The 22183-nt window shown below is 44.0% G+C and overlaps 11 protein-coding genes across 11 annotated transcripts; 4 read left to right on the forward strand and 7 right to left on the reverse strand.

The window, feature by feature from the left end:
- Positions 1-59: 59 nt before the first annotated feature.
- Positions 60-2240, reverse strand: PICMEDRAFT_9712 (hypothetical protein; the record flags this gene model as incomplete). The annotated part of the gene is made up of 1 exon (XM_019165125.1): positions 60-2240. The coding sequence occupies one exon, from the start codon at positions 2238-2240 to the stop codon at positions 60-62; it is 2181 nt and encodes a 726-aa protein (XP_019020347.1).
- Positions 2241-2428: 188 nt separating this feature from the next.
- On the reverse strand, positions 2429-2946 carry PICMEDRAFT_14700 (hypothetical protein; the record flags this gene model as incomplete). The annotated part of the gene is made up of 1 exon (XM_019160489.1): positions 2429-2946. A coding segment is annotated over exon 1 (257 nt), but the record flags the coding sequence as incomplete, so codon positions are not given.
- A 219-nt stretch (positions 2947-3165) lies between these two features.
- PICMEDRAFT_14702 (hypothetical protein) lies at positions 3166-7087 on the reverse strand. Its single transcript, XM_019160490.1, has one exon. The coding sequence runs from the start codon at positions 7028-7030 to the stop codon at positions 3233-3235; it is 3798 nt and encodes a 1265-aa protein (XP_019020349.1). The 5' UTR covers positions 7031-7087; the 3' UTR covers positions 3166-3232.
- Positions 7088-7382: 295 nt separating this feature from the next.
- Positions 7383-8861, reverse strand: PICMEDRAFT_70794 (hypothetical protein; the record flags this gene model as incomplete). The annotated part of the gene is made up of 1 exon (XM_019163742.1): positions 7383-8861. The coding sequence occupies one exon, from the start codon at positions 8859-8861 to the stop codon at positions 7383-7385; it is 1479 nt and encodes a 492-aa protein (XP_019020350.1).
- A 978-nt stretch (positions 8862-9839) lies between these two features.
- PICMEDRAFT_70795 (hypothetical protein) lies at positions 9840-10793 on the forward strand (the record flags this gene model as incomplete). The annotated part of the gene is made up of 1 exon (XM_019163743.1): positions 9840-10793. The coding sequence occupies one exon, from the start codon at positions 9840-9842 to the stop codon at positions 10791-10793; it is 954 nt and encodes a 317-aa protein (XP_019020351.1).
- An 83-nt stretch (positions 10794-10876) lies between these two features.
- Positions 10877-12159, forward strand: PICMEDRAFT_97780 (hypothetical protein). The gene has a single exon (XM_019165133.1). The coding sequence runs from the start codon at positions 10960-10962 to the stop codon at positions 11719-11721; it is 762 nt and encodes a 253-aa protein (XP_019020352.1). The 5' UTR covers positions 10877-10959; the 3' UTR covers positions 11722-12159.
- PICMEDRAFT_14706 (hypothetical protein) lies at positions 11857-12937 on the forward strand. The gene is made up of 2 exons (XM_019160491.1): positions 11857-11931; positions 12040-12937. The coding sequence occupies exons 1-2, from the start codon at positions 11903-11905 to the stop codon at positions 12461-12463; spliced, it is 453 nt and encodes a 150-aa protein (XP_019020353.1). The 5' UTR covers positions 11857-11902; the 3' UTR covers positions 12464-12937.
- On the reverse strand, positions 12525-14773 carry PICMEDRAFT_14708 (hypothetical protein). The gene has a single exon (XM_019160492.1). The coding sequence runs from the start codon at positions 14722-14724 to the stop codon at positions 12598-12600; it is 2127 nt and encodes a 708-aa protein (XP_019020354.1). The 5' UTR covers positions 14725-14773; the 3' UTR covers positions 12525-12597.
- A 271-nt stretch (positions 14774-15044) lies between these two features.
- PICMEDRAFT_66491 (hypothetical protein) lies at positions 15045-15989 on the forward strand (the record flags this gene model as incomplete). Its single annotated transcript, XM_019163491.1, has 2 exons — positions 15045-15113; positions 15147-15989. The coding sequence occupies 2 exons, from the start codon at positions 15045-15047 to the stop codon at positions 15987-15989; spliced, it is 912 nt and encodes a 303-aa protein (XP_019020355.1).
- Positions 15990-16070: 81 nt separating this feature from the next.
- PICMEDRAFT_57312 (hypothetical protein) lies at positions 16071-17702 on the reverse strand (the record flags this gene model as incomplete). The annotated part of the gene is made up of 3 exons (XM_019163230.1): positions 16071-16753; positions 17059-17060; positions 17086-17702. The coding sequence occupies 3 exons, from the start codon at positions 17700-17702 to the stop codon at positions 16071-16073; spliced, it is 1302 nt and encodes a 433-aa protein (XP_019020356.1).
- Positions 17703-17876: 174 nt separating this feature from the next.
- PICMEDRAFT_14712 (hypothetical protein) lies at positions 17877-20171 on the reverse strand. The gene has a single exon (XM_019160493.1). It carries the CDS (start codon positions 19938-19940, stop codon positions 18024-18026), a length of 1917 nt encoding a protein of 638 aa, XP_019020357.1. The 5' UTR covers positions 19941-20171; the 3' UTR covers positions 17877-18023.
- Between the last annotated feature and the right edge of the window lie 2012 nt (positions 20172-22183).

The following is a 22183-nucleotide window of genomic DNA, read 5'->3' on the forward strand; positions in this document are numbered from 1 at the left end:
TCACATTTATTTGGCGGTTAATATTATACATTGTTTATAAGCGGATTCATTACTTATCATTAGTTTAGCTCAAGAGAATAGTAATCATACCCTGGATCTATGTAGGTGGTATAACTGATTGAAACGGTGTGATTTTGGGATGAAAATGGGAGTTTGTACATCATAGCACCCCGTACTATCAAATCGAAAGGATTGCGTGATATATTCACCCACCTTGGGTCTGGAATATGAGAGATTGGCCTCAAGGAACTTTCAGAGATTGCAATACCTGCATAGCTTTCATAGCTTTCATAGTTCTCTAGTTCTAAAGCTCGGTTCTTTTCGTTAATAGCGTCATCACTATCATCGTCATTATCCTCACCATCATTGTGGTGATCGTCATCACCATTTCCTTTATCATAAGAACAAGGGTTGATCAACTTGATTTCTGTCTTACTTACATCTTTCTGTCTATTTAGGAATCCACCTTGGAAATAGAGAGGAACGTCTAGCGCTTCAACTGCACCTAACAACACAGTTTCATAAGATTTACTAACAGATTCAGTGGAGAGATAGTTTGTCTTGGCAAAAATATCGAGTTGGACTGTATCAATTGATATAGGCATCAAGCCTGGATTGAAGGCAGAAAAAACCATGTCAAACACTAGTTCTTCTTGGCTTATTATAGTATTTCGTATCTCTGTTACCTTCAGGTTTTGAAGTTCCTTGTTGGTTGCTAGAACAAATCCACTAATAAAACCTAAAAATAACAACATGAATATAGCAGACACTGTGTAGCAAAAACTTCTTATTTGCTTTAATCTTTGGGCACGGACAGATGTAAAGTCATGCGGAGAATTGTAGATGTCGTTCCTTTTCCTCAAGAGTCTCTTGTTATCCCCATGCATACTCCCATAGTCGGGTACTGTTAGCAAATTTCCATGAATTTGTTGCTTGTTGAGGTAATTTGAATTGCTGGCTTTACCTTTTTGTGATGATGGGTTATAGTTTGGAGAAAAATAGCTAGATAGCTCATCTTCATAATCAGATTCGTTTATTATATAATCGAATGGATTATTCCCATTACTGTTGCGATGGCTATTATTTTTGTTATTATAACTATAGGTGATGCTGTTGGTATTTCCTTGGTTCAAAGTAGGGTTTGATATGCTCGGTTCGTAGTAATCTATGTCCCCATCATATGAGTCATCGTTATTATATTCAGAGTCGATGCCTGAGTATCGGCGAGGCTGAACTGCTTTGGAATCGAAAAGACGAGAAGTTATCTGTCTCAACTGGTTAACTGATTTATTGTCGGTATTATCTACCTTGGACAGTGGTTGCAAATTAGCTGGGTCTACTTGTGTCATTAAACTTTTAAAAGATCTTTTTCTAGAATTTTTCCTCGAATCTCCCGAAGAACGAGATTTGGAGTCAAAATTGTCATCCAGAGTTTTGTAGGAAACAGGAGAATCATCAGGGTTAAAAACATTCTGAAGTTTTTCCTTATAGCGGTTTTGGTCTTGCAAGTTTTGAGCTACTGTTTCAGGGAGGACAGAGCTTGCCGTTTTGTACTTCTCTTCTTTGGTCGATGTTTTGATAACTGTATCGATGTTATCGATGGTCTGGTCGACCGGTGGAGTCTTTGTTGTTGTATCATAAACAAATGTTTCGACGGCTTCGTTTTGGATCTTGCGGTCGCTTTTGATGGCGTCATGCAACTTGGCAGCAAAGTACTCTGCTCTCGTCGAACCTTTTGTGAGCGTCGTGCTGGCAGATGAAACCGTGGGGTAGTTCCCTTGTAGTGACATTGCCCTCAAGCTGGACATGCTGGGATTTGTGGTCTTCTTCAATTTCATGTCATTTATGCTCGAGAGCGTGTTGGACCCAATTAAGTTTGGGTTGATGGGTTCTGTAGACGGCTTCTTTTGCAGCAGGTCTGCTTTGAGCGAACTTGTTGACGGTTCTTCTGATAACGTGGGTAGATTCTTCGACAGAAGGGTGCTTGTTTCAGTGGCTGTCTGGTCATCCTCCTTCTGTCTTGCATCCAAGTTGAAATCTGTGTTAGAGGCGGAAGTCACGTTTGCCGTTGTTGCATCTCGGCTCGTGGTCGGTCCCAAGGGGAGAATATGTACCATGTTCAAGTCGTTCTTCTGCTCTTCCACAACGCCCACCATCGTCGAAGGAGGGAGAGCATGCTGATTACCGGAGACCGCGTTGGACCCTGTCTGTTGCTGTTGGGCCTTGCTATTCGTGCTCATGATGAACGAGTGTACCGCCAAAACGCTCAATGGGGGGACTTGCTATACACGGGGAATATAAGGCACTGGGTCGTGTTTTCAAGCTGAGATATGTGTGGAACAGTAGCAGTTGTGTGGTGGCTGGCTGACGTGTATGAACAGTCTTCAAATCTCCGAAACGACGGTCGCAAAATAGTTAGACAGTTGAGGAGAGGTCCAACAACAATAGAAGAAAAAGTCAGAACAAAGCGGAAACTCCGACCGTTTTTAAAGAAGGCGTGAGAGTGGGATTGTAACGAGGTTGAGTGGGTTGTTGATGACTTTTCCCAGGCAAGGGGGTTCTACAAAGTACAGGCTGTCTACAAAAAGACAAGATAAACAGGGCTGGTGACCGCCCATGCTGCCCCGAATTACGGGAGGTCGTGTCAAAGACGGATGGCGTATCGTAAGAACTCTGTTTACTTATATTTAGCCCAGACGAGTGTTTCGAAAAAAAGAGCCGTTTTATATTTTCGGTGATACGTCTGGGTGAGGGTGCTGGGTGGAGGAAGGAAGTAGGAATGAAGGAGAAAACTGGGGCTATAACTAGATAACAGATTAAGAACACAAATGTTTAATTGTAGAAGTAGATGTAGTTGTAGCTTTATAGTAGTGTAGAATGCGTGGCGTGTAGTGAAGTATCTAAATTTATGCAATGTTTTGGAATTTTTTGAATTCATTCAGATGCAGGGAAGCCGTTCTGAATCTGTAAAAAACGTCGAGATGATGAAATGTACAAATCAGCCATAAACTAGCATTGAAACACCCTGACACGTATGATAGTGGTCAGCATTGGGGACAGTACTGACACTGAACAAGAAGTCTATTCTACAAGCTCTTTAGTGTACAATCTGCATATCCGACGCACAACAAAATGTTTGTCGCAGAAAGGTTTTATGCCTGTTTTCGGATAATTGCGTCGTCGCCATATTCATCTATTAAATAAGTAGTTCACTAATATACAAAGTTCTATTTTATACTTTTTTGATCGGAGTAATTCCTCCAAATGGTTTCAGGATTCCGTAGCTGCTGCCGACATCGGAAGGCTTACGAAAAGCCCCCGGCTTTCGGAATGCACCCGGCCGCTTCAGACCAGCAATGCCCCCAATAATGCTTGTCGGCTTCTTTGTGTTCGCCAGCTTCTCCTCCCATATATGAGAGCTAGACCCAGCCTTCTTGAGCGAGACAGGAACCTTGCGTATACTTCCCATGCCCGCTTTGGAGGTGCTCGGCGTCCCGTACTGAGGAAGCGGAATAGTTGGAATTTTGCTACTAGTCTTTGATGTTGCACTTGTCGGCTTAACGAGTTGTTTAGGGGCAACCCTTGGAGTAACCTCCTCTACCAAGGTAGCGTCAGGATTACCAACGTCCTCTATTCTTTCCTTGAATGTGGTTGCTTCCACGGTGTCAATTTTGTTGCTTCCTAGATTTAGTTGGCCATTCGCAATGTTTTGGTCAGACCTGACATTTTCATCCAGCTTTCTCCCTTCTGCGCTTTTGTCATCATCAACACGTCTCTTGACAATCAGTTCTTCGGTCACCTTACCCGCTATTTCCTCATGCTTTCTTTTCTTATCATCACCTTTTATCTTTTGCATGAATGATGCATCCGGTGGCTGAGGAGACAAGAACTTCTCTATATTGATTGCGACAGGAGCTGCAGCTTTTCTCTTAGGTTTGGATTCGCCTATCTTTTTCAGAACATTTGATACCTTCTCCGCAGCAACTCCGGCTGCTGCTTTGCTTTCGCTTAGCTTCGTTGATTTGAGAGCTATATTTTTCTCCTTCACAAGCCTTGTCAGGTCTGCATCAGCAGTATACGTCGGACGTTCAACTTGCAGGTTCTCAATGTTCTGTGACTGGACCTTAAATGTGATCCCCCCACTAGCAGGTGCTATCCTTGGGGTATTATCAGTGAGGCCTAAAGAGATTTTGCCAGTAGTTTGCGCATTCGAGGCTCCATGAGCTGAACCAGTATCAAAGGGAATGTCATAAGAATCAGTAGTATTATCCCACTCCAAAGGTGTCGGTGAATCTAGAGCATCTTTAGCCTCGTGTATGCCATTCCCATCCTTTGATATTTTAGTCAAATAGCGATCAAGCGAAACAACAAGAGATTGAGTGATCGATTGAACAATTTTTTCCTCCTTTCCACCACCATTTTTCAGCAAATACGCCGCTACTAGAGCAGACACTATCGATGAAATACTCACAATTTTATCCGAAGATGGTAGTAACAATTTCTCCCCTGAGACATCACCACCAATCTCATTATATATCTCGGCAATCTTTTGAAGATTTTCCTTATCCTTGAAAAACAGGTCAAACGGTAAAGCATCTTTGGAATCAAAATTTTTCATATCGATGAAATTCGTACGTTGTTTCTGCTGTCTTTCTATCCTCTTCTGTTTTCTCTTATAGAATTCAGAAGAAACCCATTGTTTCCTCAGATCTTCATGTTCCGGTAATGGATATAAGTGATTAGCTCTTTTTATGACTCTGGTCCTTAAATCGATATCCCTATTTCTTTCGATGTTGAACTCTCTCCATCTCTTCTTTCGCTCCCTGTTTTCGTATCTGATTTTCTCTTTTTCGTCCATCTTCTCCATGGACTTGACCTCTTTGATAGTCTGATGATTTGAGTTCATCAATGTCGCTATAGTCGAAGAAACATTCTTCTTGATCGCATCCAATTCTGAAAGTTTAAGCTTCAAAATATCTGCTTTCTGAATAGATGATAAATTCATCGAGCTTAATAAATCTCCAACAACAGCAGCAACAGAAGATTTGGGAGGTATAGATGGAGTGACAACTTTAACCTTTTGCCTTTTGATATTGTTGGTCTTATCAAACTCACTACGAAGCTTTTCAATATTGGCCGTTTGAATGAAAGTGATTGGTTGGCTTTGACTTACTGGCTTGCGCAAAGCTGTTTGGGAAGTGGAATGAGTGAAGGGTACATTTGTTTTGTTAACCAAATGATCACGTTGAAGATCCGCTTCATCGACCTGGAGATTCAAATCAGAGGGGTAGTCCATCGCCATTTCAAAAGCTTTGTCCATAATATCATCCCAATTGTAATCTCCATCCTTCTCTTCATTAAACTCATCGTCTTTTTGTTCATCATCCTCATCATCTTTAGAATGATCGTCAGTCGTTGCATCTTCAATCTTTTTCCCAACTAAATTATGCTCCACAACGTCGTTGACCACACTTTTTAGTGCTTTTTCGAATTCAGATTCAGTAGTGTTGAATTGTTGAGCTTGAACCGGCTTATTTTGATCAGTGAGTTGGGTATCTTTCAGGGCATCTGTAATAGCACTTGTTAGTTCTGCCGCTAAATCTTCATTTAGTTCTTTGATTTCATTATTAGTGTCTGAGTTCCTTTTCTTTTCAAGGCTTGAGCCATTCGTCGCTTTATTCTTTGATTGTGCCTTCTTTGCTGGTTTCTTTTTGGCTTTGGTTCCCGGAACTGACAAGAGTGCTTCTTCAATAGCATTATTCAATTCTACGTTCACATCATATTCTGGAGCTTTAGCCTGGGTATCTTTCATAGCAGTGGCTATCACGTCATTCAAATCTATGCCGTGAATCACTCTCTCAATATCTGTATTAACCATTCCTTCAGCTTTTGCTTCACTTGCGTTAGCTGCTAGAGGCTCAGATTCATCCTTCTCAACTTCTGAAACTGTGCTTTCAACTAAATTTTGCATATCCTGATAGATGTTGTCAAATGAATGGTTAGCGTCTTCAGTGGTTGCCACTTGACGGTCGTCTCTACTTTCTAAAACGGACTGAGTGCTTTTCAAAGCATCTTCAATTGCTGCGTTCAAATCTATTTCTGCTTCATCGTGTTCGAGTTTACCCTGCTCATCAGAATCCTTCTTTTGATGCATGCCACCAGCTGTCTTGCTGGCATCATTGAGAGCGTAATTGATGGCATCATCTAAACCTAATTCAACATCTTTTGTATCATCCACTGGTTGCATTTGCTCGTGTGTTACTTTCTCAGTTAAACCATTATCATGCTTATCTTCAGGTCGACTCACATTTGTGTTTTTATCTGCATTTTCAACTTTTTCATCCAACACGTTACCTTGGAATGCTTCATTGATTGCATTTACTAGATCGAGGCTCATCATATCCTTCTCTGGCTGAATCTCATTTTCTTCAGTTTCCAGCTGGTGGCTTTCATCGACTTGAAACTGATCTCGGAATGTATCAGCAATAATCTTTTCTAGGTTGGCATCTTTTTCGGTCTCTTCGTGTGTTACGTGATGGTCACTGGGAATAGCCGGTTTATTGATAAATGCTAGCTGATGATTGTGTTCGATGTGCTCCCTCTCCATTGGTTGACCATCGTCTTCATTTTCCTGGGAGTCAGTTGTTTTCTCTTCGTCACGGTGCTCTGAGTTGTCTTGATAGTGATCGTGCATTTGGTGCTCTAAAGACTCCACAACGCTGCCAGCCAAATTGCTGATAAGGGCCTCTTGGTCGAATTGGTAGTCTATATCTTCGTCATTGGTATTGTGATCACTTTTGTCGACGGTATTAGAAGCGCTATTTCCTTCAACTTCTCTCTGTTGATTGTGATCGATGATGTTATTTTGATTATGCTCCGAGCCTTCTTCCTCCGGGTAGAGAGATTGAACTATACTGTTTGTTAAAGAGAGGACAGCATCTTCGTCTAACTCGCCACTTTTATGTCGGCCGTTATCAACAGTGGTATCATTGTTGTTTTGCGAGTGCTCCGCATCGAGCTTGTCGAACATTTCAGAAGATTTCAAACACGATGGGTCACCAGCCGTCTTATCTTATCGGAAGTTCGGAGTAGGGGGGTATGTGTAAGGCTTTCCTCTCTTTCTAGGGTTAAGAAAAACAAAAAAAGACAGTCACAAAAACAGGTGAACATTTCCAAATTTGATTTCCTTCCCGTCATGAAAGAAAAAAAAATCGGAAAAAGCAGAAATACTTCCGTGCACCAATAAGGTGACGTAATAATGGTGGTGCTTTCTGTGGTGTCACTTTCAAATGGAGAATAGTCAAGAGATGGAAGAGAGTTTAATAGTAGATTGCATGATTAAACGACTACACTTAAACTATAAAGAGATTACCGTAAAGTCATTAAGCTTGGTATGTGGAAGCAGAGACGTCACCGCCCTTACCAGTCCAATTAACGTGAATTGCAGCACCCACTTTTCTGGTTTCATCTGCGTACTCAGGCAAGATTTGGAAGGTGTGGGCACCAAAATAATCCCTTTGGGCTTGCAACAAGTTAGCTGGCAACTTCTTGGATCTGTAACCATCGTAGAAGGACAAAGCGGTTGAGAAAGCTGGGGTTGGGATACCGGCGGTGACGGCGGCGGCAATGGTCTTTCTCCAGCCGGATTGTGCCTTGTCAATTGCGCTTTGGAAGAAGGAGTGGAAGAGCAAGTTCTCAAGGGCTGGATTCTCTCTGTAGGCAGAGGTGATTTCACCCAAGAAAACGGATCTGATGATACATCCTCCTCTCCACATCAAGGCGATGGATGGGAAGTTCAATTCCCACTTGTATTCCTTAGCTGCTTCTCTGATCAACATGAAACCCTGGGCGTAAGAAATAATCTTGGAGGCGTACAAGGCTTGCATCAAGTTTTCGATGAAGGCTGGTCTGTCCTCCTTGGAGATGGTTTCGACTTGTGGGCCGTTGAGAATGGCAGAGGCTCTTTCTCTTTCCGACTTTAATGCCGACAAACATCTGGCAAAGACGGCCTCACCAATCAAGGTCACAGGCATGCCCAAGTCCAAGGCGTTGATGGCAGTCCACTTACCAGTACCCTTTTGGCCGGCGGTGTCCAGGATCTTCTCGACCAGAGGGGTGCCGTCGGTGTCGTTGTAGGCCAAGATGTCTCTGGTGATCTCCACCAAGAAGGAGTCCAAGACGCCCGTGTTCCATTTGGCAAACACGTCGGAGATCTCCTTGTCGTTCATGCCGCCGACTCTCTTCATGAGGTCGTAGGCTTCGCAGATTAATTGCATGTCTCCGTACTCGATACCGTTGTGGACCATCTTCACGTAATGGCCTGCACCACCGTCACCAACCCAGTCGCAACAAGGCTCCCCGTCGGCCTTGGCGGCAATCGACTGGAAGATGTCCTTGATGTGTGGCCATGCCTCCTTGGCACCTCCTGGCATCAAGGAAGGGCCGTATCTGGCACCTTCCTCACCACCGGAGACACCGGATCCGACAAAGAGAATGCCCTTCTTCTTCAACTCCTCGCATCTTCTGTTGGTGTCTGGGAAGTGCGAGTTACCACCGTCGATGATGATGTCGCCCTCGTCCAAGTGTGGCACCAACTTGTCGATGAACTGGTCGACAGGGTTGCCGGCCTTCACAAGAAGCATGATTCTTCTAGGCTTTTTCAACTTGGCGCACAAGTCCTCAATCGAGTGCGCCCCGATGATCGACTTGCCCTTGGCCTCGTTGGCCAGAAAGTGGTCCACCTTCGAGACCGTTCTGTTGAATGCAACCACAGTGAAACCGTGATCTGCCGCATTAAGAATCAAGTTCTGGCCCATAACGGCCAATCCAATTAATCCAAAGTCACCTCTGCAGTACGTCATACAGACTCCCGAGAGTCAAGAGAAGGTTAGTATCCTCGTTACACGGTAGTCGGCTGTCGCCGCCTCCTCGTCCCTCCACGGGCCACGACACCGATGACACATCCCCTAGCCACCTTCTTCCTGTTGCCACTTACTTTTGTTCTGACATGTTGTTCTTCCTACTCTGCTTGTTACTCTTGTGTTGATGCAGCTGCTGTTCTCCACACACCTACCACCACAAGAGACTGGCTCCCCCGAACTTCAAACAACCACACCCCAAATCTCCGATATGTTCCACCCATCTCCATGGACCGTCTGCGGCCCCCCCAGCACCGTCCCACTATCGCTGCATTGGCCGGACAGGCCTTCGGCTCAATCATGACCGTGGATTTTCTTCCACATCCGCCGGACGGCCGCGGGACCGATCGTCCCAGACGCCCCGGGCGCAGGCGGCAGGCGGCAGGCGGGGCAGCGTTGCGGGGGGCGCGCGGGCCGGGCTAGACGAGGGGGAAGCTGGGACGCAGGGCCCACGGACACAAAGCGTGCCCGGCGCAGGCTCCCGACAGGCGTTGTCCGAATCCCACGAAGCAGAACAGCCGGCTCTGAAGAAGACAGGAGAGCTGGTTGCCCTGTCCAGACAAAACGTCCCCTGCAGAACCAACACGATCCCGAAGCCCCCGTATAGGCTGCCTAGGCCGTGATGCAGGACTGCACAATTCCCGTAGTGCACGTGTACACTCCTTGTCGGGGGTATCTCCGAGGCGGGGACCTTGGGTGACGTAGCAGCTCCGGAGAGCCAGCCATGTTGCCTCCTTCCGCCGTAGCCCTGCCTCGTGCCAGCCTCGCATCGTTTAAGGTCTCCTTGGCAGGCAACAGAGAATCCTGTCGCACCGCAAGTGCCCGGATTTAAAGCAGATGAAAACAGTTCCCGTTCCCTGGGCCTCCAGACGGACTTTATCCGTGGCACCGGACTCACCGTCTGGCGGCCACGCAGCAGCCATGTCCAGCCAGCCAGCCGCAGTCCCACCACCACATGTTTGCAAAGAAATCCCTCCAGTGGAGAAGGATATCCCCATCGACGACTGCGTCTTCCGCAGCTACAAATGGCCTGCTGCGAAGGATAACTGGAAAGGCCGTGTGCTTTTCGTCCACGGATACAGGGACCACCACCAGCTGTACAACGAGTTGGCTGAAAGCGTCGCCAAAGCTGGGTTCGACTTCTTCTTTTTCTATCAACGTGGAGAAGGAGAAAGCAGATTGGTGGACAACTCCAAAGGTGTCAGTGACGACTACTATGCGTACAAGGCGCTCGACGACATGATCGAGTACAACCTCAAGGAGCTGAGCGACGAGAAGCTGCCTGCCAAGTTGCACCTGATGGGAGCCTCGATGGGAGGGGGCCTAATCTTGAACTATGCGTGCCACGGCCTATACAGAGACAAAATCAAGTCTCTGTCGGCCCTCTCTCCCTTGATTGTGTTGCACAAAAACTCCTACCCCGGGAAGCTCATCGAGTATATCGTCAGAACGATCTGTGTCTTCGACTTCGGCAAGAAGCTGAGAGTCAACAGCCCGCTCAATTTGGAGTATATCACCGGAGACGAGGAGTACCAGAAGTTCATGCGGTCACTCGGAGACACCAAGGCGTTGAACGGTGCCTTTGTCGAAACCAGAGATTTCATCTTGCGGGGAAGAAACTTGCTCACCGAACAGGTTTACTCCGGCATGGACTCGAGAGTCCCGGTTTTTATCTGTCACGGAGAGAACGACAACATCACCGATGTGAATGGAAGCAAGGCATTTATCTCAGCGCTAAATTCAATCGACGGAATGGAAAACAAGAAGATCAGCACCTATCCGGATGGTAGACACCAGCTTACAGCAGATATCCCTGGTGTTCGCCACCAGGTCATAGCGGACTTGATTAATTTCCTCACCACAAACAAGGACTGATTCGACTCGACGCATTTTCTGTCACACACATTTCGCTGAGCCGTCATCGTTGGAAGTGCTGCCTCTGTTAAGTCCATTCTGTTCATTTATCTTCTGCCAGCACCATCTTCCTTATTTAAACACCTCGGAGTAAATTTATAAAACACTGTTCAGAGTATATAACAACATGGAATCCGACACTTTTGTCAATTCTTCACCCATCGCCAAGTGCCCACAGCCTGCTTCTAATACAGACCTCTTTGGCAAAAACATAGGCTTCAGGAATGAGGTCCGGGATATACTCAATCCATATCAAAGAGCCCAGAGCCATCTGGTATTTGCACTTCCGATGAAGTGGTATGACATTTTAAACCGTATAATATCTTCGCAGATTCCAGATCACGAGAAGCGGAGGTACCAGAACTTGAAACGGGATATTGAGCACTACGTTTTCCCCCGATTGTCCCCCAGCAAGACTATAATAAACGTCAAGACGTCTGGTATATCTGACCCCTTGGTTGGTGTGTCCATGTGGCTCATGTTTTATGATTTACCTAAACACTTAAAACTCTGTGGCTCAAATAAGCTCAACTATATTCAGACATCCGTATTGGCCTACCTAAAGAGGGTCGGAGCTACAAGGTTCCCATTTACTATGATTCTATCGCACTCCCAGATTTCAATGCCCAAGATGAAATTGATCCACCGAAAGCTTGCTTCAAAAGTGGCAGAGAGAACTGTCGGGGACCAAAGACCCTTATTCACCCTCCATTTACAAGATCAACAATCACCTTTCGTCCTTTTCTGGCTGGATACGGAGAATGTCTGCTCATTCAACCTTACAGCATTGGAGAGTCCGGAGGCCCTTGCAGATTTTGCTAACACTTTCATACTGTTTGTCAACTTCTCCTTGTCCAACGCTCTCTGCTATCCTCACTCCAGCAGCTGAAGAAAGTAAGTGGTGGATTTTTCTAGATCAACTTGGAAAAGCCATGCTCGCGTCCTCTTTGCTAAGCTATAAATGTTTCTCCAGTACCTCTTCTCCGTGATTACGCATTCGCCTATTTGTCTCAGACGCCATAAATAAGTCTCTGTATACCGTACTTTCTACAAGTTCTTTTTATCCAAAAATGGCAACTGTACATAATCCTAATAACTGGTAAGTACTCTTTTCATCCCTTATCTTTTTTCCATAAATCGTTCTTTCTTTCCCAGTTCACAATTACTAACCAGGATCTTGATGTACAATCGAAATGTAATATCGAAGGCACTGGGTTGAAAAAAACTGCGTGCCATGGGCCAAAGAGTATTTCGATGAAAACCTCTACAAGGTGTCTGTCCCATCCGGCGAGTACAAAATCTCTGTTAAATCCATCAATTCAGTCTCGGGAGATTGCGATGTTACGCAAAGAAAAGGGAAAGTGAAGTGCCTCTTTGAACTGAAAGTTGAATTTGTTGTGATCGTAATCAACAGTGAACAAGAAGAAGAGGAGGTGACTATTGTTTTGCCAGAGTTTGAACATGACTACGACGAGAGCGATTTCAACTTTGAAGTCCGCACTTCTAAGCTACCATGTAAAACAGCAGTGAGGAAACAATTTTTACCTTTAGCCGTTAAAGAAGTATTTTTAAAATTCCAGCCGGACTTGATAGCAACCCATGAAGTTGGAATGAAACATAACACAGATTAGGTTATTCAGATGGATTGCTAAATAAAGATTATACTAGCTTTATGCATTCTGCATTTTAGTGCGTAATTATAGATTTATAGTACAAACCGAAAGACATACAAATTGTTAACAACTAAGTGATATATCTATCTAACTCAAGAGAAACCTTCAGGAACACCTGCTGCATGACGCTGGTTCTTCTTACTTATATAACAGCCAATTCCACCTTTGAAACGTGAATTTATTCCACCGTGATCTAACTGGAGCCATTCATAGTCACCCTCTACAATGCTCTTCAAAACACGAAATGCGTCGACTGTAGCGTAAGGCACGCCATTGGTTGGATCGTAATACATCGCAGGTAAACCACTCGTAGGACAGATTTTCTTTTGACCATTGGGCAAATGGATCCCCACCGGGGCAGGTGTATGAATTTGAACAACTTCATTTTCGTCTTCCTCAAGTTGTCCATTACCATCGTCAATAGCCGTAATCTTCTCGCCAAATTTAGGAAGCTGAATCAAGGATTTGAATGACTCTTCCCGCATAGCTTGAATCTTATGCAAATCAATGTTGGAAGATTCGTCTTGTTTGATAACGCATAGGGTTTCGTACTGAGGATCATGATGCGTACCTTTGATGGCAGCCTGCTGTCCAAATAAGTACCTTTTGACCCCATCCGAAGTAACATCGTGGTCAAACTCCTCAAATATTACATAGTTACGAGCGACATGCTGTGCTGGACCCTCAAATTGGAGCTTTGGAGTATCGCATATCACCTCACTTTCATTGACATTATCCTCTTGGGTATTCTCATCCTCATTGTCAGTTTTGCCATTTCCCTCTCTTTTAACGCCTTCTAGAGTGCTAGTTTCCTTCATGCTCTCATCGAAAGAGCCCCCCAAGGATAATTCTTTTAGCGGTATATCGGTTGTTTCTAATTCTACCTCTTTGAATTTTTTCTCTGTAGTGTCAACTGGATTGCTCTCGGCATCATTACTAATCTTTTGTTCATCAGTCAAAGGAATCGAAACCTCGCTAAATTGCACTGCATTAGTTGGAGTATTCTCATCTACTGATTCTGCTGTCGTAATCTCTTCTTTTTTTACTGGATTAACCTCTGTTTCTTGCTTGAGTTCAATTGCGGAAGTCACCTTTTTATCCTCGTCATCTTTGATCTTGTTGGCCATTAAATCAATTTCTGATTGTTCCTTTGTGTTTGTTTTGATTGGCGAAGAGCTCCCGGTTTTGGCCAATCGTGCCTGCTTTCGTTTCAAATACTGTAGCTTCCTTCTATTTTTATTTTCCTCTTCTTCCTTTAGCCTTCGTTCTTCTTCCTCGATCAGTCGCACTTCATCCAAAGGTGTTATAAAAATACCAGTACTCCAAAATCGTATGAAGTTTCTCATTTTGAACTTCCTGGAATTGGCCAAATCTCTTTGCTTCTTTTTCTTCTGTATCTCCTGTTCATAAAACCTTGTTAAGGACAAAGTGTTCTCTTTCTCTGTGATTTTAGCTTCCTCGAGTCGTTCCTCCAAGGTTTTTTCCACGTACTCTTTGCTAACAACAGGTGCTTGCGTCTGCCTTTTTTCATATTCTTTTTCCATTTTTTCATGAGTAGCCATACTATTTTGTAATGTCGTTCTACGTGCAGAATGTCGTCTTTCATAAGGTGCTATTGGCACAGAATCGAAAATATTCGATCTGTGAGATTTTGTTGCAAGCTTGGAAGCTGCTTTGGTAGAATCTTTTGAGGAAGCGACTTTAGGTTTCTTTTTCTGAAGAACAGCAGGCAAACTTGCCTTTCTTTTTCGACGTCTATTCAACTGTTCTTGTTTTTGTAATTCTTTCTCTCCTTCAGACTCATCATCATCAGAGGCACTGATGTCCGAGTCTGACAGCATCTCATCTGCATCAACATTAGGCAAGTCCTTCTCTTCTTCGCTTGTATTACCGGAATCATTAGTAGTCTTTTTCTTCTCTCTTGGCGTTTTATTCAGTTCTGCTTCGACATCAACCTCTTCTTCTTCGTCTTCATCTTCGTCTTCATCGCCATCCTTTTGCTCCTCATCTTCGGAATCCTGAAATTCTCCGTCATCTTCGTCTTCCATAAAAAGTAGGTTCACGTTTTCATCGTCGTCATTGATAGAAACAGGCCCATTGTTTGTCTCTTCTAAATCCAAAAGTTGTCGAAGTCGTGAACCTGCATTGGACCGACGTGCTCTTGTTGCTATGATACTCTCAAACTCTGGCTCACTTTCCGAGCTTTCACTCTCACTCATGTCCAATATTACTGTTTGTATTTCGTCCTTTGAACCTCAAGAATAAGCCTAAGGTAAATCTTTCTTGAGCAAAGAAGATGATGTGTGATGAAAGAGACCCGCCCGGAAACAGGCGAATTGAATCCTATTGCACGTCGCTGTTTTTAAAACGGCATAACTCTACGCGCACCCCATTTGAGTCTATTTCTTTGCTGGGCATGATAGTGATCTTTTAGGGCAGTGAACCAGGCTTCTTTTTAACCATGTCACTAAGCATACACTTTCAAGCGAATATCCAGTACTTCTTTTTGTTTGCAATTTAGTGAGTTAAACGATATCACATGTCTAGACGGTTTAGCACAACTTGTCTACTTTCCAATTTGAAGGCAAGAGATGCTGCTGGAGCCAAGGTAAATTTGACATCTATCACAAAATCAGAACAGGAACATTTTCAACAGCTTGCATCAACATGGTGGGATAGCTATGGGCCACAAAGGATACTTCACAAGATGAATGTTTTACGTATGGACTTCATAGGTGACAACATCAGATCTCACATTTTAGTTAATAAGAACGCTAAGAGTGAAGAAGAGAAGATCTTTATTCCAGGATGGAATTATAAGAACTTACTACCGAACGAGGTGTCCAATCAAATTGACAACGAATTGAATAATGCTACTTGGAGAATTTACAAGGACATGAAACTGAATTGCCTAGATATAGGTTGCGGCGGAGGTCTTTTATCCGAATCACTTGCTCGTCTTCCCAATGTGAGAAGTGTAAAGGGAATTGATATGACACCGGAAGTAATTTCAGTAGCAAGGGAACATGCCAAGCTTGATCCCATTTTGGAAAGCAAACTTGAATATCAAGTGACTTCTCTTGATGATGTGCCCAACTCAGAAACTTTCGATGTTGTGACGTGTATGGAGATGCTTGAGCATGTTGAATACCCGTCCGTTGTCTTGAAGGAAGCTCTCTCTCACGTAAAGCCAGGAGGATACCTTTTCCTTTCCACTATCAATCGGGATTTTGTTTCTTGGTTCACAACTATTTTCATGGGCGAACATATATTAAAGATTGTTCCATTGGGAACTCACACTTATTCCAAATACATCAAGGAGGCAGAAATTGAAGACTTCATGACTACAATTAAGGACTTTGAGGTAATTGACTCTAAGGGCTGTGCTTATCTTCCTGCTGTTGGATGGTTTTACACTCCAACACCGAATATTGGAAACTATTTAATGGCTCTCAGGAGAAAAAAAGATCCTGAAGAGAATTGACATATGCAGTCAAGCCTGATTACTATACATACACATACACGCCTAGATAAATAAGCCCCTTTTTATAAAGATCTGTTAATTTCAGCCTGCATTGCTTAACTGTGCCGGCATCTTAGATTCTGGCTCCTCACTCTTCGGAGCTTCATCCTCGACAAACGATGGCAATTTATACTCGGAGTCACCATTGTCAGTCAAGTAACTGGGCAACTGTTCGCCACCCATTTCTTCATTTATGTCCAATTCATCGCCCAAGGCTTCGAGTTCTGCATCTAGCTCGCTTTCAGATATATCATCAGGAACATCATATGAACGTCCCAAAGAAGCTTGCAGTTCATTGGACTGATCAATAAGATCCAGCATTTCGTCCTGCATATCTTCTAGCTTATCTATATTGATTTTTCCATACGTTTTACGCAGTTCTTTGTTCGTCTGGCGCATTGCATCAACTGTAATCATGGTATTTTTTAGATTCTCAGTCGTCATTTGAGCCTGTGAAATGTTCCAGCTTTGTGACATCAGCTGGTCCCTTTGAGTTTCTAACTGTTTTCTCTGGCGTAGAAGTTTAATTGCACGCTGCTTTATTGCCGACTTGCCGGGTCCTTCCCTCATTTTGGAAAGCTTTTGCTGGTATGTAGCAAGCTCTGAGTTCACTTTCGTTATCTTAACATCTAAGGAAGATACCCTGTTATCGATGTTTCCCATAGCATCGTCCAGGGTGGCTTTTGGGACTTTACTTTTGGTACCAAATAAACGGTTCATTGTTGCTTACTTCGTGATAGGCTGATTTTTTGACAAACTACACCTGTCATGTGCTGCTCAAACAACCGGGTTATGCAGTCATCATGTTCCGAAATCCTTACTTTTTCCTCACTCACCCGCCCCCTTCCTCATTAAAGAATTTCATCCCCAGTTACTGATAAAGAGATGATTGAGATTCCCGCGTGGTTCAATGCATTAAAGGTTTGTATATGCCTTTGTATCTACTATCCTAAATATCGTCTTCTAGATTCCTATCATGTATATAAGTATACTACTATAATCAATTCTGCGCTGTGGCAAGAATACCCACCACTACAGGTTATTAGCATCCAAGAACTCAATTAAGTGCTTGATCGTGATGATTTTCACATCAAATTTCTTGGAAAACTTCCAGCAGTCCGATAAACGCATCATCAGGCCGTCTTCTTCTCTGACCAACTCACAAATCGCTGCGGCGGGCTGTTGTTGCGTGAGAACGCAGAGATGAACAGCAGCCTCTGTGTGACCAGTTCTTTCTCTCAATAGCTTTGGCTTTGCTCTCAAAGGGCATATATGTCCTGGTCTTAGTAGATCAGTGGATTTTGTACTTTTTTCTGCCAACTTTCTTGTAGTAAGTGCCCTGTCGTGTGCACTGATACCTGTGGTGGTACCATCTTCGTAATCGACGGTCACAGTGTAGGCTGTGCCGTGCCTGTCGGTCATTGACTCTTCTGGGATCATTAGGGGTAGCTCTAGCTCATCTGCACGCTCGGTTGATAGTGGAACACAAACGTAACCAGAACTGTGCTTGACCAAGAATGCCATTTTGGCTGTATCTACCTTTTCGGCGGCGATGATCAAATCACCTTCGTTTTCACGATCCTCATCGTCCATGACAATCAAAAACTCTCCATTTTTGAACGCCTCAAGGGCGTCAGGAATAGACGTAAATTTAACTTCTTCTGCTGACGACATTTCTAATGGATCTGCTTGACCTAACTTTTTGGAAGCAAGAAGGAAAGGAGTAAAGAAGAAAGAACAGAGCCAGCACCGACGAATAGCTCGTGATATAACAGCCCGGGGAAAATAGTGAAAAATGCCTAATTCTTACAATTCACCGCGAGTGGAACGTTTTGACCGGATTTTGCTGGGGAAACGGCCGCTTAGTCATTAGGAAAAAATATTATTTGTAATCGTTCACCCCGAGGCTGTCATGACTAGACTGAACATTTATGATTTTTCCATTTGTTTCTTTATACATGCACGAGAAAATCGAAAAGATACAAAGATTTTAAATTACATTCTTTCAACAGGAGTTATGCCCAATAAGATCATACCGTTGTGAAGAATCTGTCTGACGGCAGAGAACAAGGCCAATCTGGCAATCATGACTTCTCTGTCTTCCCCTATCACACGCAAGACCTTGTAAGTAGAAGAGAATTGATGCGTAAGCTTGAACAGGTAAGTAACAACAGTACTTGGTTCGTAGTTCTTTGAAGCATAACGCAAGGTATCTGGGTATGAGGCCATGACTCTAGCTAACGCCTGAGTTTTCTCTATTTGCGATTCGAGCAACTTGTACTTCTTTGTGAACTCTTCTTCAGATAAGTTCAAAGCCTTCAACTTTTCCAATGAACCACATACATTTTCAATCGACATGTTTGCGTTGAGCAAGTCTTCGTCTGGAACAGCGGCAGATCTTTGGATAGATCTCAATCTTGAATGTGCGTATTGCAAGTATGGACCCGTGTCACCCTCGGATGACAACATTCTGTCCCAACCAAACTCGTAGTTGTTGATTCTCTTAGCTTGCATATCTTGGATCATGACAGCAGAGATACCAACCAGATCAGCAACTTTTTCTGGGTCGTCGACTTGTGCAAACTTTTCAGAGTTTTGCTTCATGATTTCAAGCATCTTAGCTTTAACAGCCTCAAGAATATCATCAAGGAAAACCACAGTACCTTTTCTGGTAGACATTCCCAGAACCATACCAAAGTTGACATGTACCAAATCTTTTGACCATTTGTTGCCCATCATGTCCAAAGCAGTGAAGAATTGTTTGGTGTGGAGATCTTGCTGGGAAGCAATAACGTAGATCATCTTATCGAAGTTGTACTTTTCGTGTCTTTCGATGGCTGCACCCAAATCTCTAGTGATGTATAAAGAAGTACCATCACTCTTTTGCACAAGAACCTTACCAAGTTTCTTTTGGCCAAGTTGCTTGAAATCAATCAAAAGAGCACCCCTGTCTTCGGTGATCATATTTTTTTCCTGAAGAGTTTTGGAAACATTTTTCATAACCTCGTCAGAAACTTGAGATTCACCAGAATAAACGTCATACTTGATGTTCAATCTTGCGTATGTGTCGATATACTTTTCGATGGATAAATTCCTAAACTTTTTCCATAGAGCAACAGATTCCTTGTCGCCATCCTCCATTTTCTTGAAGAAACTTCTGGCCTCACCATCGATACAGTTGTTTGGGTCTAAAGTTTCACCCTTGGCTTCTGCTGCCTCTTGCTCGGCTTTGATGTCGTTGTTGATCTTGACGTAGACGTCGAACAAGTGTTGAATTGGGTTGACTTCCAATTCAGCCTCAGAACCGTATTTTCTGAAACCAACAGCAAGAACACCAAATTGCTTACCCCAGTCACCGAGATAGTTCATTCTAATGACCTTCCATCCTAATCTCTCATATAAATTTGACAAGAAACCACCAATGATAGTAGATCTCAAATGACCAGCATGAAACGGCTTGGCAATGTTAGGTGAGGAGAACTCAACAATGACAGACTTACCGTTACCCAATGGAGCTGAACCGAAATCTAATGTTCTGGTCAAAACATCCTTCGTCACGTACTTCAAAAGAAATTGTGTGTTGAAGTAAAATTGAAGAAACTTACCTTGTGGGACAACACGATCGATGTAGCCGCCTAATGGAAACTTGGCAGCTAAATCCTTTGCCATTTCGTCCAAGTTGCCCTTCAATCTGAGTCTTGGCAATGGCAAAAGTAAGTCACCCTTTTCAAGAACTTGACACCATTCGAGAGCAGGGAAGATGATTGACTTGTCGACACCTGCTAGTTCTGAAAGCTGTTCAGTGATGTAGTTTCTGCATAGATCAACAGTGTTTGCTTCTGGAAAGGAGTCAGCCACTGGAGCAGGAACAACCAAGTTCAACTTTTTCAAGTTTTCTGTTAATGAATCCATTGTGCCTGTATTCAGAGGGGACGAATGTGAGTATGTGCTGGAGAAATTCCTAAACTTGAAAACTGATTTGCTAGCTGATAAAACGGAAGATGTAACACCAATAGATTTTAATCTTAGATGTCTATACATGCACCAGTTTGCAACGAAAGACTCACTCTGAACTGATTCTAAAAAAGACGACCAAAACTTTTTTCCTAGAATCGGTTTGTCTGAGTGTGAACCCTTGCGAAATATCCAAATCACCACTCATTGTTACCTGTTGGTGAGATGGTCGTCCTATAATTAATATAGGATTATTTTTTCCAGCTAGCTTTCTCGGAACGCTGGAAAAAAATCTTAGATTTTGACTCATTAAGTAGCAAAAAATGGCTTTTGACAGTCGATCGACGCATTAATCACGTGATACAGACCGAAGTTACGTAAACAGTGTGAATTAGGGCCAACAGCCTGAACAGAGAAGAAATATCGACCAAGGGCAACAATAATCGCTCCACTGAAGCGAAAGGTTTACTTACCACAGTTTTCTTTAAATAAAAATGTTACTAGTGTTTAGTTAGTATGTTCAATGATGGTGATGAAAGGTAGACAAATAAAGATGAATTAGAATAAGATACGCGACGCTATAGTGGAGCGTATCGAGATAACAATACCTGAAATTCGCCGGAAACATTATCAGATGTAAAAGCCTTTGCAGGCAATGAAATCAAATCTTATACACCACGTAAAGGATGTGAAATCAGTAACTGTTTCAAAAGGCGGCTCCAGAACATTTTAGGATGTCTCTTAACGGAACTCAAGGGACAGCTTGAGGTGTTAGCACCCTTAGAGCTTAAAGAAGTACCATAGGCAACTACAGTCAAATAGAGTACCACAAATCGCGCTCACTACGAAGGCTCATCGTGAATCGTTAAGCGCCAAATGTAGCCCTATGTAGTTTGTTTCTTCTGCTATCTTCTTTTTGCTCAGCTATTCAGAAGCTGAAACAGACAGGAATGCAGTAATCAACTTCTTTTTCGCACTAGCCGGACAGACTAGTCGTGTTTTTCGCTTGTTTACCAAAGCAGTTTCAGCGTACGTAATTTGGGGCTAGTTTTGGCTCGGGCAATAAACCAACGTGTTACAGGCTAAATTAGACACCGAGAAAAACTTATGGGGATCTACGTTTTGGGTTGGTTCAGTCGGAGCAGAGCAGAGGGGTCGGATCGGCCACATGGAGTAGTCGTTTCTGAATAGCGATATCTAGATTTGGAATTCACAAGGCGATCCCCCCTTAGACGCACGAGCACATCTCCACCCTTCGCCATCCGAGGTACCACTTATTTGCTGACTTGCATCTACAATCAGTTCACCATCGTGTTCTTGCGTTGAACAGTAATGCAATTCATTCATTCATTTCAGGCCAAAACTTTCCACGAAATGCCCGGCTGTTCCTGAGAGTATTTCGTGCCACCACGCATCGCTTCCGGCTAAAAAGAGTTAGGGCGCCGTAGGGGTTTTTTCCAGGAGCAGCAGGCGCAGATGATGCACTTAATAATGGACTAGACTGTCTATGAGCGAAAACAGGCCATTTATTATTACATACATCACACTAGTGTGTGCCTTATCTGGATCTCGATGTTTGCTAGTATGGCGACGATCCTTCTTGGATTTTATGCAAGATAAGCGGCGGCGGCTGCAGTAGCGGCGGCGCGGGGCGAAGCCCGTACCCGATTGGTGTTTCGAGGGCGAGACGGGCGCCAAGCCGGCAGCGCAACCTTGGGCGTGGAGCTGGATGCGGGGCCTCCCGCGTAAGGCGTAGCAGACTGCATGCGGTGGCGGAGGAAGCATCGTAGAGTGGAGCAGCAGAAACAGACAGTGCTACTGCGTCTGAGCCTGTACGGCCGGCGTACGAGAAAATGCTGTCCTTTTCCGAGCATGCGGGTTATCATACGTTAACAAGGCGCATGGGTAAGGCGTGGAGGGGAAGCACTGGGCGGTGGATAAAGGATGTGCGACGGGCCCTCAAAGACGTTGCTGCACTACAAGTGATCGCCGCCGGTTTGTATCTAACCGGCGTGCTTTCTCCGCCCACCGGGGGATTCTGTTCCGCCTTCCAGCTCGGAGGGGAACGGTGCAAGGAGGGAGGCAGGAGGGGGAGCTGATGAATGGATGCAAACCGCTTTCTTTGCGGGTGGGGCCCGTCCATGGTGCACGGTTCCGAGTAGAGAGGAACGTCGCGCACCCGTAGAGGACAGAAACTTGCC

Source organism: Pichia membranifaciens (genome assembly GCF_001661235.1).
Source record: "Pichia membranifaciens NRRL Y-2026 unplaced genomic scaffold PICMEscaffold_1, whole genome shotgun sequence".
NCBI classification, from domain to species: Eukaryota; Fungi; Ascomycota; class Pichiomycetes; order Pichiales; family Pichiaceae; genus Pichia; species Pichia membranifaciens.